This window comes from Chanodichthys erythropterus, chromosome 13 (genome assembly GCF_024489055.1).
Source record: "Chanodichthys erythropterus isolate Z2021 chromosome 13, ASM2448905v1, whole genome shotgun sequence".
In the NCBI taxonomy this organism is placed as follows: Eukaryota; Metazoa; Chordata; class Actinopteri; order Cypriniformes; family Xenocyprididae; genus Chanodichthys; species Chanodichthys erythropterus.
Genome location: NC_090233.1, coordinates 26,347,259 through 26,362,468, shown reverse-complemented (window position 1 = coordinate 26,362,468; position 15,210 = coordinate 26,347,259). Strand labels below are relative to the sequence as shown.

The 15,210-nt window shown below is 36.5% G+C and overlaps 1 protein-coding gene across 5 annotated transcripts in view; it reads right to left on the bottom strand.

The window, feature by feature from the left end:
• Nucleotides 1–14,924, bottom strand: part of arhgef28a (Rho guanine nucleotide exchange factor (GEF) 28a) — an 80,008-nt gene extending 65,084 nt beyond the window's left edge. For all 5 annotated transcript variants that reach the window (XM_067408444.1, XM_067408447.1, XM_067408446.1 and 2 more), the window contains exons 1-2: nucleotides 14,761–14,924; nucleotides 9,256–9,302 (exon numbers count right to left, since the gene is read on the bottom strand). In XM_067408444.1, the coding sequence (XP_067264545.1) occupies nucleotides 9,256–9,288 (33 nt within the window). In that variant the 5' untranslated portion in view covers nucleotides 9,289–9,302; nucleotides 14,761–14,924. The remainder of the gene's footprint in view (nucleotides 1–9,255; nucleotides 9,303–14,760) is intronic.
• Between the last annotated feature and the right edge of the window lie 286 nt (nucleotides 14,925–15,210).

Sequence of the window (15,210 nt, the reverse complement as noted above, 5' to 3'; positions counted from 1 at the left end):
AATAGGATAAATGTCAAGTGTTCAACTGAACATTTGTGGACATAAAAAGCTTAGTGGTATTAGTGGCCATCTCATTCAAAATACATTGTCAAATACAAGTCAATTAAAGCTTCCCATTAGCGCACAGTCAGAGCTGATCGATAAGTGCCATTTAGTCAGCTAGCAACTGTTTTGCCCTGTTTACACCGGATCACAAGTAGGCGCGGGAGACACATACCCTGGTGTTTTAATCTGTCTCTTTTGTCCACTTTCAACCACTTCTGTCCTGATTTCTTCAATGGGAGGGTCTATGGGTGGGTGAATGTATGAGTTTTCAGATCTTTCAAACTAATGGACAAAATAAGCTTTTTAGCGCAATTAGCTTATGAACTCGCCCGGAGATGACAGAAAAACATACAGCTTTTGTTTCTGCTCTGACAGCCACAAGCCCACACCGAACGCCATCAGGAATGATTAGACAACATTGTGTTTGGTACGTTTTTCATCTTCAAACCAAACTTAGGACTTCAAAGTTTTAATCCCATCCGGCAAGAATGCTTCCCATAATGTTTACACCAGTGGCGAGGCCAGAAATCTTAAAGTGGGTGGACCTTGATGAAATAGGGTGGACCTCTATTTTTTGTCTAATGTGTGTATATATATATATATATATATATATATATATATATATATATATATATATATATATATATATATATATATATATATATATATATATATATATATATATATATATATATATATATATAAAATTCACTTAATTTTATTATCACGGGAAATTACGTGGACAATATGCATCTGCCGCTGCAATAACGCCGCAAATCTCTTAGAGACAATGACAGATTAATCTAGTTTATTTTCTTATTATTTCTCTTGTAGCCCATAGTGAGAAAAAATAGTATTTTTCGTGAACTGATTAGTATTTCGTGTTAAACAAGTTGTTGAGTAGTAAGCTATCTTACTAATATTTTATTGTCCTCGAAGCGCGTCGGTTATGCGGTGATGTGCTATGATATACCTGGCCAAAAGAATTGCAATATTAATTTAATAATAAAAGTAGCATGATAATAAGAAAAAATAATAATGAAAGGATTAACGCGAGGTTCGGGCACGGCATCAAATCGATTAGCCTAACATTTTTACCCAAATCCACATGCCGAGTCTCTCCTGTCCCATGATGTTTCTCATTATGTTTCTCATGTGTTTTCAGTCGGCGCAAACAAGAAATATTTACTAGAGTGTGGACTAGCTTTGACTCTCTGCGCAGACTAATTTTTATGACCATGGACGGTTCATGCGCCGAACGCGTCTTTCCGCGCTTATGGGCAAGAATTGCACTCTTAACTGTGCGCGAGACGGAGGGGAACGTGGGAAATGAAGCATACCCGGGCCTTAACCGCTCCAAATTAGTGGACTGGAGCTGACGGATCACGTCAGGAAAAATATGGGGGGCATTTGCTTGTTTGGAGAGTTACCGTCTTAATGGTGTGGGGGAAGCTAGGAAACAATACTGAACCAAAGCTCGATTTAATTTCATTGTCATCACTTCAATTTTTAATTTTTTTTACACATAGGTGACTATGTTACCATAGAATAAATTGTTACTGTAGAATAAATAGGCTAATCACAGTAGAAATGAAACAAACCGGCACACATAGTCTATTATAAGCGCAAGTCATGGACGGTGACGCACGCCGCATAGAAACAGCTGCTGTCGCGACTCTGGAAAGCTGAGTTTACCGGCGCAAAATAAAAACACATTATGTATTTTTAATAATACATTTTTCAAATTATATATAGGCTTTCACAACAGATATGACTATTTCCAGGCCAAAGTAGTGTCTGGAAATAAAATGAAATATTCTGGCACCTTTGATTGGGTGGGCCAGCCATCAATCTGGGTGGGCCAGTGCCGCCCTGGCCCTTCTGTAGCCTCGCCACTGGTTTACACATTAGGTCAGTGGGCAGAGAGTAGGCAGTCTTTAGTGGCTTTTCTAACACATTTGACCACATGAGCATCTACAGTAGGAAAGCAAACCGTTCAAATGCGTTTTCGACATTTCAATTAACATCTCAGCACCCAGCGGGCAGGTTTATTTAGGTCAACATCAGCACAAAATCATTCTGTTTTTATCTAAGCTGTTCTGCTCAACGCATCTACATAATTTTGGCTGAATTTCACAGCCATATTTTGTAGGTAAGTGTTTAACCAGAACAGAGTATCATGTGTCCATTGAGGAAATGCCTTCCTTGCGATTCCAACTGATATCCAAAGCAGTACACAGGAATAGGAAGAACACAGTGCACAGGATTCTTTCCAAGCTCATAGTGCCACGTGAGAGGATTGTCCAAATAGCCCCCCAAGGACTCCACATGACTCACAAGATTACAGTTTTCCAAAGACATCCAAGATTGAAGCGTTGTAGTTCTAAATGCTTAATGACATAACTGAGGGAGTCATGCCAGCAGCCAACATGACCCACATCACTTCACGAGTTCACATTTACAAATAATCAGATAGCTAATAGTATGCGTATCGGATAGTAATAGTATGCATATTTGGCGTGCTGTCCGAGGAAAGGGCTCCGAGCTCAGTATTTGGCCTGAACCCAGAGTACTCCCCCCGTATTTCTGGTTTAGGAAAGGAACCAGGCAAGTGTGAGGAGATGGGGTGGTGGAGGGATGCTGAAAACGGTCCAAAAAAATAAAAAATAGGCGAGTCAGCTGCCTTTATATACAGGTCTCCACTCATGCACATTGGGTAGATATGTTGATTGCTGATTGAGGACTGCTGGTTGGAGTGATGTGATGATTAGTTTAGATCATTTGAATGTGTTCTTCCCAAACGTTGTCAATAAAACATCATTTAACACTTCACCTAATGTAGAAAGCTGAACATCTAGAGAATCATTTACTAGCATAATCAGCATTGTCCAGTGCACAGACATACCAATAATGTAATTGTCTTCACACTATACCATTCAAAAGTTTGGGGTCAGTATGATTTGTTTTAAGGGTTTTTTAAAAATCTCTTATGCTCACCAGGGCACATTTATTTGATTAAAAATACAGTAATATTGTGAAATATGTAGTTGGCAAAGCTTTGTTTTTTCAGCATCATTACTCCAGTCTTCAGTGTCACATTATCCTTCAGAAATCATTCTAATATGCTGATTTTTTTATTATTATTAAGAGACATTATCATTATTATTAATAGTATTAACAGTAGTGCTGCTTAATTATTTTTGTGGAAACCATGATACAGAAAGTTTGATGGACACAAATAAAATATTTTATAACAATATAGATATCTGACACTTTTGATCAATTTAATGTGTCCTTGCTGAATAAAAGTATTAAATTCTTAGTTTTTAAAGTGTATTTCAGGACAGGGCTCCCCTGCAAGAGGTTCTTTATATATTTGGGGATCCTTGGCATGAAACAGTTTGAAATGCCCTATACACTAAATAAGGTCAACCTATCTCCCTCTATTTGATCATATACTATCACCACTCTGTGGTTCCCTAGCTGCAGTTTATTCAGTGTTATCAAAATACTGACGGACAAACAGAGGCCTTTTCCTCATGCTGTTTGTTCCAGTCAAACATCAACAGAGCTCTCCTCACTTAACAGAAGAAAGTGCACACAGAGCCAGACTTCACTATCTCTGTAATGATGTTTGGGAAACAAAACATGTCAAACATGTCCCCATATCTCTGCTGTGCGCAGCAAGAGTACTTCTTATCATTCATAACTAGTCAAGAAGACATGTTTATATAACCCTGCTGCATTCAACAGTTTGGACAAACCAACCCTAGTGTGTAAGTGTTCTATGATGGAATATGGTATTCATAGTTTAGACAAGAAAAGATTAAATGCATATAAATAAAACTTACATAATTTAGCTATTACTTTGCAGAACTTATATTTTATAGAATATCTCAAATATCAAATATAAGTATAAATGAAAACATGCTAACATAACTGTCAAAGTATGTCTTAAAATGAACAATGGGGATTACAAATCTACTGCAGTAATATAATTTAAACAAAGTCTATAAAAAGTTACTAGGGCTCTAATACAATAAGAAAAAAAAACATTCTGGGTATATCATATTTGATGTGCTTGATGAATGTGTGCGTATCAGAGTTTATAGGTGAATAAATGCCTAAATTAAATCTGTTTATGACTAAGCAATCATGCTTCTCCAAAAGACTTGAACCGCTTGATTCGTTTGGATTTTCATTTACTTTATGAACTTTTCGAAGAGTCAAAGTTCTGGATGAATGGACTTTCAGTGGAGGGACAGAAATCTCTCAGGTTTTATTACAAATATCTTCATTTGTGTTTCAAAGATTAACAAAAGTATTTTGGGTATGGAACAACATGAGGGTGAGCAGAAATCTAAAATCTAAAAAAACTAAAACATCCCAGATCTAGTAAAGTCATTTGAACTCAGTGAAAGTTTTGATGGAAAATTGCTCTGGCTCTAATATGGTAGGAAAAACCACTGGGTTGTTTTCTTTACCAGGTGATTTGAAACTTGCTCTCCTTGACTATGACTCATTAAACATTCCTCTCATGTATCCACACACCAGGTGAGACTCTGGTCGGAATGACAATATCCAGACACACCCTTGGACACAGGGCCATGCTTACGCACACACTTACAAACTGAACACACTCAGATCTACTAAAGGAACACACACAGTAATGATGACTCTATTAATTGCAGTCTAGGGCTGAATCAACGTATCAAGATAATCGATTACATCGTTTATGCACCGTTTATTTCATCCCTAATCCCCTGTCATGTTTCACAAAAAAACAAAACTCTAGAGCACATGCTAATGGCTAGTATGTCATTAATACGGTTGCGTTCATATGGTGTTTTGTTTTTGACAAGCAAAGTAAATGATGAAACAATAAGAGATGCCTGTGATGTCATACAGCTACTTAACATACAGCAAAATGTTCAAAAAATTGGAGTCAGTAAGCTCTTTTTTTAACAAAAGTGACTTATGATTTATAAATGTTACAAAAAAGATTTCCATTTTAATAAATGTTGATCTTCATCAAAGATTCCTGAAAAATATATGACTGTTCCCACAAAAATATTAAGCAGCAAAATATTTTTCAACTGTGGTAATAAGAAATGTTTCTTGAGCACCATATCAGCATATTAGAATGATTTATGAAGGATGATGTGACATGATCAAAACTGGAGTAATGATGGTGAAAATTCCATTTTGCCATCACAGGAATAAATTACACTTCAAAATATATTAAAATAGAAAACATATTTTAATTGTTTAATTTATTTTAATATAATAATATTTTACTTTCAAAAAAATTGCACAATAATTTATACTGTCTATAGCCAGTACAACAGTGACTGCTTTCTGACTGATTTCTTAATAAAAACACAACAGCAGCAATTCAACCACTAAAGTTTTGTTTTGAGTTCAAACGTCAAATAAAACTGGGTGTTTAAAATAAAAATCACATTACTCCATTTTGACCTCTGACTGAAGCAATACACGGATACATTGAGCAACTACAGGATGCTGCTCCTCACAGTCAATGCAGTTCTTCTGAAGCATATATATAACCCCTTTGCAAGGAGCACATCTTTAAAAGTGAAAAACCACACTCTCTCAACCACACTAGGTACCTTAGCTACAAGGGACCAGAAACACCTGAAAGCATTTATCACATACACATACACATACACACACACACACACACACACACACACACACACACTAATTGCTTTTAGCTCCGAGTGAATGAGACTGTTTGTCTGCAGTGCCGTACTGGGAGTTGAGAGTTGACACTATGCAAGTCTGCTATAAACTCTCAACATATCCCCTTACAATAACACATTATCCCCATCGCAGTCACACACACCTTAAAAAGCTTACACAACTAACACATAGTGCCCCTCTTTCATAATGAGGTCACAGAGAAGGATTGTGCGACACTCTCTTGCACCCCACACACTGTGATTATACAGCTGAGCCAGCAAATGATGAAGAGAGCTTCAGACTTCACAAGAGCTTTCAAACATCTACTCCTGTAGTCTTGGGGTTAAAGATTTGGGCTGGTAACAAAAAGTTTGGAAGTTTAAACCTTGCAAGAAGTGATCCAGGTTTTTACAGCAGCATTGTATTGCATGTGTCAGCTAAAATGATTCAGTAAAGTAGTATAGAAAAAAGACATGTAGATAAACTGGATTATAGTTTCATGGGCCAAGGTAATAGGTTTGATTCCCAAAAATGTGCATAATGATAAAATATAGCTTGGTTGTACTGTAATTAGCTTTACATAGTTGGCAAATGCATAAATGTAAATGTCATTGAAGCAGCTTCACTGGAAATTCAGGTTGAGGGAGCTGTAAATAATTAGTGTGAAAAGACTTACAGTAGTGTAATGTTTTCTTAGGAATAATCTAAGGAAGTTAATGAAGGGAATAGACCTTAACAGCTAGTTAAAAAAAGACTGCCATTTCTTTATAAATCTTAAAGCTTACAGAGAGTTCTTTCTTTTGGTCTCGGTCACAGTGACTAGAAATAATAAACTGCCATTAAGGCTACTGGACACCTAGAAATTTGAATCGAGGAAAAACACTGCCATAATTTACTAAAGAGGTAAGGGTGAGCTTTTTGTCCATATAATGAACGTCATTGATTGTCATTGTATGAACAACAGCAGTTAAAGGGTTAGTTCAAAAATTAAAATTCTGTCATTAATTACTCACCCTCATGTCGTTTCACACCTGCAAGACCTTTGTTCATCTTCAGAACACATAATATATATATTTTATATATATATTATATATAATATATTATAATTATATTATATTATATTATATTATATTATATTATATTATATATATATATATAATTATATATATATATATATATATATATATATATATATATATATATATATATATATATATATATATATATATATATATATATATATATATATATATATATATATATATACACATACAAACAAAGATACAAAGATATTTTTGATGAAACCAAGAGCTTTTTTTAATCTCCCACAGAAAGCAATGAAATTACCACATTCAAGGTCCAGAAAAGTAGTAAAGACATCATTAAAATAGTTAATGTGACTACAGTGGTTCAACATTAAACGTTATGAAGCGATGAAAATACTTTTTGTGCGCAAAAACAAAATAAAAATAACAATATTCCTCTCTATCCTGTCAGTCTCCTAAGCAGTTGATGCAATGCAGCGCATCAGTGTTTACGTCAAAACGGCCAATACAGAGTCAGCATTCAGACGTAGAACATGGAAGCTCAGAAATGTGTCAACGTAAACTGTGTAGGAAAATGACAGGGTAGAGAGGAAATTGTTGAATAAAGTCATTATTTTTGTGCACAAAAAGTATTCTCGTCACTTCATAACATTAAGGTTGAACCACTGTAGTCACTTGGACTATTTTAACGATTTCTATACTTCTTTTCTGGACCTTGAATGTGGTAATTTCATTGCTTTCTATGGGAGATTAAAAAAAACTCAAAAAGATGAACAAAGGTCTTATGGGTTTGGAACGACATGAGGTCTTCATGAGTATTTAAAGTGATAGTTCACCCAAAAATGAAAATTTGATGTTTATCTGCTTACCCCCAGTGCATCCAAGATGTAGGTGACTTTGTTTCTTCGGTAGAACACAAATGATGATTTTTAATTCCGACCGTTGTCGTCTGTCAGTCGTATAATTCATGTCAATGGGAACACAAAAAATTAAGGTTTTTGATGAAAACATTCCAGGATTATTCTCCTTATAGTGGACTTCAGTGGTCTCTCCAAACGGTTGAAGGTCAAAATTACAGTTTCAGTCCAGCTTCAAAGGGCTTACGGAAAAAACGGAACTGGCGCCGCGTTTGTTCCATAAGTAGAATAGGACATACAGCGCAAGCTTTTTGAAGAATACGGAAAGCGGAAGCATGTGCGAGGCGATCATTTGTGTTTATAACGCATATACATTTGTATTTTTTTAGAAAATGGCCGATTGTTTTGCTAGATGAGACCCTTATTCCTCGTCTGGTATTTTTTAAAGCCCTTTGAAGCTGCACTGAAACTGCAATTTTGACCTTCAACCGTTTGGAGACCATTGAAGTCCACTATAAGGAGAATAATCCTGGAATATTTTAATCAAAAACCTTTTTTTTTTTTTGACCGAAGAAAGATCTGGAAAATTTTATTTGAAAGTGGACTAATCCTTTAAACTACGCCAGTTGTGCACACACCTCACGCACCGGATGCTGTGCACGCGCTCAAGGCAGTTGGACATAGTGGTGTATTAGAGGTAAAAAATTATATAAATACTGTTCGGTTTCTCACACAAACCAATCGTTTCGTGTCTTAGAACATCAATGTGTCGTCACGAGCCGCAGGGTATCATTTGGATTTGTCTGTGCATGTTTTTTTTGACTCTTATAGAGTTATGGAGTTCTCATTGACATGCATGATAAGACTGACGTACGGCAGCGGTTGCAGTTAAAAATCATCATTTGTGTTCTACTGAAGAAACAAAGTCACCTACATCTTGGATGCACTGGGGGTAAGCAGATAAACATCAAATTTTCATTTTTGGGTGAACTATCCCTTTAATGGCAGAAATTTCATTTTGGGGTGAACAAACCCTTTAAAACATTCTTTAAAATATCTTTTTATGTTCCACAAAAGAAAACAAAGTCATTCACAACATGAGGTGGAGTAAAAAAAAATAATTAAATAAAAATATTGACAGAATGTTAATTTTTGGGTGAACTATCCCTTTAAGACATAATAGCTATGCCTATTTCCCAGATAGACAGGCAAATTCTCAAATCTTAGGTAACGAACACCAACTGTACCATATAATTTGTTAAACTTTCCGTTCTTGTTCTCTGTGATGTTATAAACACAATACAAACACGGTTATGAGAGACACTGTCCGTACAATGCAGAAGCTGGACGACCAGAATAGTTTCTGGAGTAGTTTCTTTCTCATGCACAGTCATACAAAGTCTTTAATAAATGAGTTTTGTCATTTGGCACTCAGGTGAATGAATGGACAGATCCCAAAGGAACAGGGAAACAAGAAACGAAAGGGTGAAATTTAAGTTAAAAGAGTTAAGTTAAAAAGAAAGAAACAGGACATCAGGAAAAACAGAGAAGAAGGTGAGAGAAAGATATATGGAATAAAATGAAAATTGTTTTGTCAGACTCACATAGAGCGGCACCTCTCCCCTGCTGAGCTCCATTATAGCAGCAGCACCTGAAAGGAGAGAGAACACATGTATAATATACAGCAAAGCCACACACACGTGCAAATAAGCCACCTTAAACCAAACACATCTGTAGAAATAAGCACATATGAGCAGAACAGCCCCTAACATGTGAGTGCTGCACAAGAGACCAGTTGAAAAACCCTGAGAGAACAAACATCTATTCATCACAAAAACAAAACACGACATTTAACTGAACACTGGCACAGAGAGAAAGAGAATAAAGTACACAAGGGACAAAAAGGCCAAGAGAAAGAGTATTTGACGTCACTTATGCTGTCATAAACAATCAAACAAATAAAAAAATAAAAAAAAGGACAATCACAATGATTTTATTTTGCTGACTCATTGAGTCACCTGACTTCTCTTTTAATTAGGCCAAATCCTCCGAGAGGGATGGGAACAAAAACCTTGCCTTTTAATTGGGACATGTTCACATGGCTGTGCAGACAACAGAGGGCTTAATCTTTTGATCCTCCGAATGTCAGAACACAGCGTCCATCAAAATGCAGCCCTCTCTCTGTCTAACTCGCTCTCGGCCAGAGCACTGCTGCCATGTTCTCTCTTGCAGTCAACAGGTGGGAGAGCTCAGCCTGACAGACGACACATGTGAACATGCTTGAACTAAAATTGGTGAAATTGTGCTTTTGTCTGTTGAGTAAGCTGTGAACATGTTAAAAATTAAACTTGAAATGAGGGCTATTTTGGGGTGATCTATCACTTTATTTATAGGTAGTTCAGATGAGCATTTTGAGTGCTGTAGTAATGATGTTATTTATAAGCCAAACTGAAAGCTAATGTTAGGCTATAAAAACATCAGTTTCATCAAAAATATCTTAATTTGTGTTCTGAAGATGAACAAAGGTCTTGAGGGTGAGTACTTAAAGGGATAGTTCACCAAAAATGAAAATTATACCATGATTTACTCACCCTTAACCCAACCTAGGTGTATAGGACTATCTTCTTTCAGACGAACACAGTCAGAGATATATTTAAAAAATATCTTTAGTCCTACAAGGTTTATAATGGTTGTGAATGGGGGGCCGTGTTTTGAAGCCACAATAATGCATCAATCCATAAAATAAAAGTAATCCATACGACTCAATAAAGGCAATGCATTTCTGTACGAAAAATATCCATATTTACAACTTTATAAATTCAAATAACTAGCAAATAGGGCTGTGCAACAAATTTAAGCTCCTCTTCTCTTATATCTAAATCCTCTGACATTTCTCTTTAAAAATGATCATTTTAGACTTATAATCCATAACCGGTGATTTGTTTTGCTCTATCCTCTGCGCCTCCGCGTTCAGCATTATGTTGTGCGTCAGGTCAAAGGATACTCGTCCGCTGCAAATTGACATGCGCATTCTGCATACGGTCGTCCACCGGAGGCAAGTTAGTTGAATTTATAAAGTTTTAAATATGGATATTTTTCTTGCAAAAATGTATCGCTTCGCTTCAGAAGACCTTTAGTAACCCCCTGGAGTATGGATTACTTTTTATTTTTATGGATGGATGCATTATTTTTGGCATCAAAAGAGGGCCCCCCATTCACAACCATTATAAACCTTGAAGGACTAAGGATATTTTTAATTAATCTCCAATTGTGTATCTTGAGAGTGAGTAAATAATGGGATAATTTTCATTTTTGGGTGACATAACACATTAACTACCCATTCAAAAATCCCAGTGACTTCATAAAAATGGAACTGGAAGTTAAAAAATGCTTAAAAAACACTTAAAAAACACTTTTTTTAGGACTCATTTCTGCAGCATTCTATGTGTTTCTATACACAGATACATCAGATACTAAATAAAAAATAAATAAAAAATAAATTGTTTGTAACAATGGTCCTTTAATAGCATCAGGCTGCCAAGCCCTTCTAGTTTCTACCTGCTGTCTTCATTTTTTAGGAGTTAATGATACAGTGTTTTGTTTGGTCAAGGTCACGACGTGTGTTTCAGACATTAGTTCTTTATAAATTACATAATTTGGTGCTACTCACAAAGGAAAGTGCACGTGTGAGACATTTAAAAACAAGATTTCTGTTTGTTGTTGTCACACAAACGCTGACATAGTGGGTGACTTTTCATGGGACGATGCGGCGTCACATGTAACTCAATACAGCCTACAGATCCAATACACATACAAACACACTGTGAGACACAAACCATGAATACTGCATAGTTAGACAAAGACTAACAGCCCTGGTGAACATATCCCGAATGTATGTTGTATATTTGTTAAAGAATGTATGAATAAACAAGGAAATCAAAACAGAAATGGCTGTCTGATAGTTTCGCCTGAAGCTCAGAGACTCTTCAACTCTGATCAACCTTTTGATAGAGACTGAGCCTCTGTTACACAATCCCAACCAGTCAGTCCTTAAACACTGGGAACAAATATCTTTTCTCTGTCTAAACCACAATAAGCCAACAGGTGCACTGGAGTCCACTATATGAAATTATACTTTATGAGGTCTTTGAGGCTTACTAGTTACTCATATGTGTGTTATTAGGCAGAACAATGATACCGTATTATCATGATCTCTCTCTCTCTCTCTCTCTCTCTCATGCACTGGCATAATTCAGTTTTACCTGGAAGGCATTAAGGGGTTTGAAGTGTTATCAGGGCTTTTATGGTGTAATTGCCACACCCTAAGTATGACATAAAGGTGGACTCCACAAAAGAAAACTACAGCTGAACAGACAGCTTTTATAACAAACACAGGCACGCACACACAAGAAACAGATTTCACGAAACTCTCTAAAAAAGACAGACAAACCAAATGAACAAGACGGAACAAGAGACAGCAGAAAGACAAAACACAAACAGAGCAAAAGAGAGAGAGAGAGAGAGGGGTGCCCTGAGTGACCTATGTCTGCTTCAGTTTCTCTGGGTGAAATCAAGCTGACTTCAGCCAGACGCGCTCAGATTCCACCTGCAGTCCACTGACACATGCCAGATGTCTTCTGTATTACTCTGAGTACCATTCAATCCATCACAATTACAACCTTTATCAGGTCAAAATGATAGCAAAGAAAATTATGAGGTATTTGAGATTTAACTAGTGCTGACGAGGTGAAACGTTCACAAAAACTTTTAAAAGTTCGGTTCCCAGCACCAATGAATGAATCAATGAGGGAATTTTAGATTTGACTTTTCAAGTTCAGAATGCTGTTGTTATCTTATAAAGTCCCCCTGTGGTGAAAATCAAGTTTTTAAATGTTGTGTATATGCCTATGTGGAGTTTTTAAAATGCTTTAAGACAAACCATGTGCAAATTCATAAGTCAACACCATTGGTGAGTACGTCACAAACTACTTTGTGACCAATCACGTCAACATGCTGGCGGGCTTTAGCATATCATTAACGATAACTGCTCTGAAGCAAGGAAGTCATGTAACATTAGCAACACATTAGCTGTTTGATAACGTAGTCAAGCAAAAGGCTAATCATATTAATTACCGTTGTGTCTGACGTTGTAAAAAGTGATACCATTTTGCGGTGTTTACCTCAGTAAGTTGACCGAGAAGATCTCTGAGCTCATGTGAGTGAGTGGAGGTGGGGCTAATTAGCATATTCATAGATCCATGTATACTAAATGAAGCAAGGGTGTAGAGTTACATTCAAGCTATTTTAAGGCATGAAGATTTTTTTTCCTGTGAATTTTTTTTTTTTAAATGTCATTTTGGTGATCAAAGATGAGTTTTAAGGGATAAAATTATTGACTACAGTGGGACTTTAACTAAAACTTAACTGAAATAAATCTATATAAGAATATTTAAAAATATATAATAAAAATTATTTCAAAACTAAAACTTAGACTAAAATTAAACTGAAAACATACAAAAGCTTCTTCAAAATATTAATAAGCTATAAGAATTAATAGAAGTGATTTTACAAAACAGCAAGGTTCACATTTCTGCTTTTAAATTAAGTTCCCAAAATCCCAAGGAGTCCAATTTACTTTCATTTTGAGTGCCACACCCTAACCATGATTTTTAAGAAAACTACAAATTACATTATTTATGGTAAATCAACATTATGCCACACAGACACTATTTACGGACTTTAACTTGTCTTCAACCTGGAAAATTCATGTAAAATGACATTTTCTGTTAAACATTCTAAAATGTGACAAGACTAACATTAGTCTTGTGGGATATTCGCTAGCTACCCTGTAGGCCCGTGAAGCATTCTTTTGTTGCCTCTGTTTGCTCAGTATTCAACAGAGCAAAGAAGAGAGACAAAGACTGATGAGGAGCGCACTTCAAAGTGCCTTTCATGCCAGACCCTCCTATTTCTCTTTCTCTGGCCTGAAAGTGAGGGCTGGGACTCTCGCAGGCCATGCCATTCATGCAGGATACAACAGGGGAAGGAGGAAGTCAAAATCACTCCTGATTACTAGGACACAATGCCCTTGTCCCCTTTTTCTCTCTGCGTCCTCCAGTTTGGCTCTGATACATCCACTAGCTTCAAGTAGATTTCTGTAAACATAATCATGGCTGCAACCCAAACATTGTACAATCAAGTGCTTAAAACACTTTTGATGACAGCTCTACTTGCTACACGGCCACAATACTCAGGGTCACAATTTATGTTAAGTATATTCTACCTAGTATGTACTAATTCACATTTGCTGCTTAGGGCAAGAGATATGAGTAGGGTTTGGTTTAGTGTCACTGCAGGGCTCCAAATAAAAACAGGATATGAATATCGCATGCAAATCTCACAAGATGTTTTGCAGAACAAGATCACCATCTATTGCCCCACTTGATCTCCCAATAGTTTCCACTGTTATGATTTGCGTCTTTTAGTAAAATGTCTCCTTGCTTCAAAAATACATTAGCTCAGGCTTTCATGTGGACATGAACAGATAAATTAATGTTTAATTAAATTCGATTATTTACATGAACGTAATACAGACAGACATCAGTTGTCTAATTCATATTTCTATATCATAACGCCAGAACATTTTGTGCATGTAAACAGTGCTACTGCTGTCATTAATTGCAATAATATGTATAGCAAACACACTGTTGCCAAAAAGTGTCCATTTATAAAAACAAGTCAAACTGAAAACTTAAAGTGGTGCCAAAGTTACATCCTGTAACTTTTCCTCACCATTTTAAATAAAATCGAGTAGAAATGACAGAAATTAAGACAAGTTAAACCGATGTAAACAAAGATGTTGTTATAATGATGAAAACATTTTAACAGTGCGCTCCAGTTCCCATAGCTGCGACTGTCAACTGACTACAAACAATGACAGCTTTCATTGGCGCTTACTTTTTCCAGGCAAACTTCACAGCAATTCCGAAACATTTACAACAATATTCGAAGGTAAAAAGAAGAACCGTTTTAGAAGCCGCGGGAAAACTACTTCCTACACTTTAATTTAAGTGTGTCCGCACCTGTACAAGACATGCGAGAACACTTACCTCACTCCATACGAGTGTATTCTCTTCAACTTCACAATGTAACGCTTTCAAACCGCTTCTACAAAGTATCGTGACTGACTCGCGCCCAGTACATCCGTGTTCGCGATTTGCTCTTGTACAATGCCGAATGTTTTGAATGGACAGGGGTTATGGATGCGCCACCGGTTCTCACTCTCTTCACGCCGTGTGTGATGATGGCCCTGCCCCCTCTAAGAGCACATTAACCAATCCTACTACGGTGAGGGGTTGGCTCATGAATATTAAGTAGGACCCTGCAGAAAGGTAACCAAGCAACGTCATCAGTACGACCTAATTAATATTCAAGTGTTAATCCTTCATCATAGCAGGCCTCGTAGCTACATTCAAATAAGAAAGCGAGAAACCTGCAACAGGACACTCACGTGTTTAGGAACTAAACATTGTCTCAGGCTGGTTAACCTAGAAGACTTT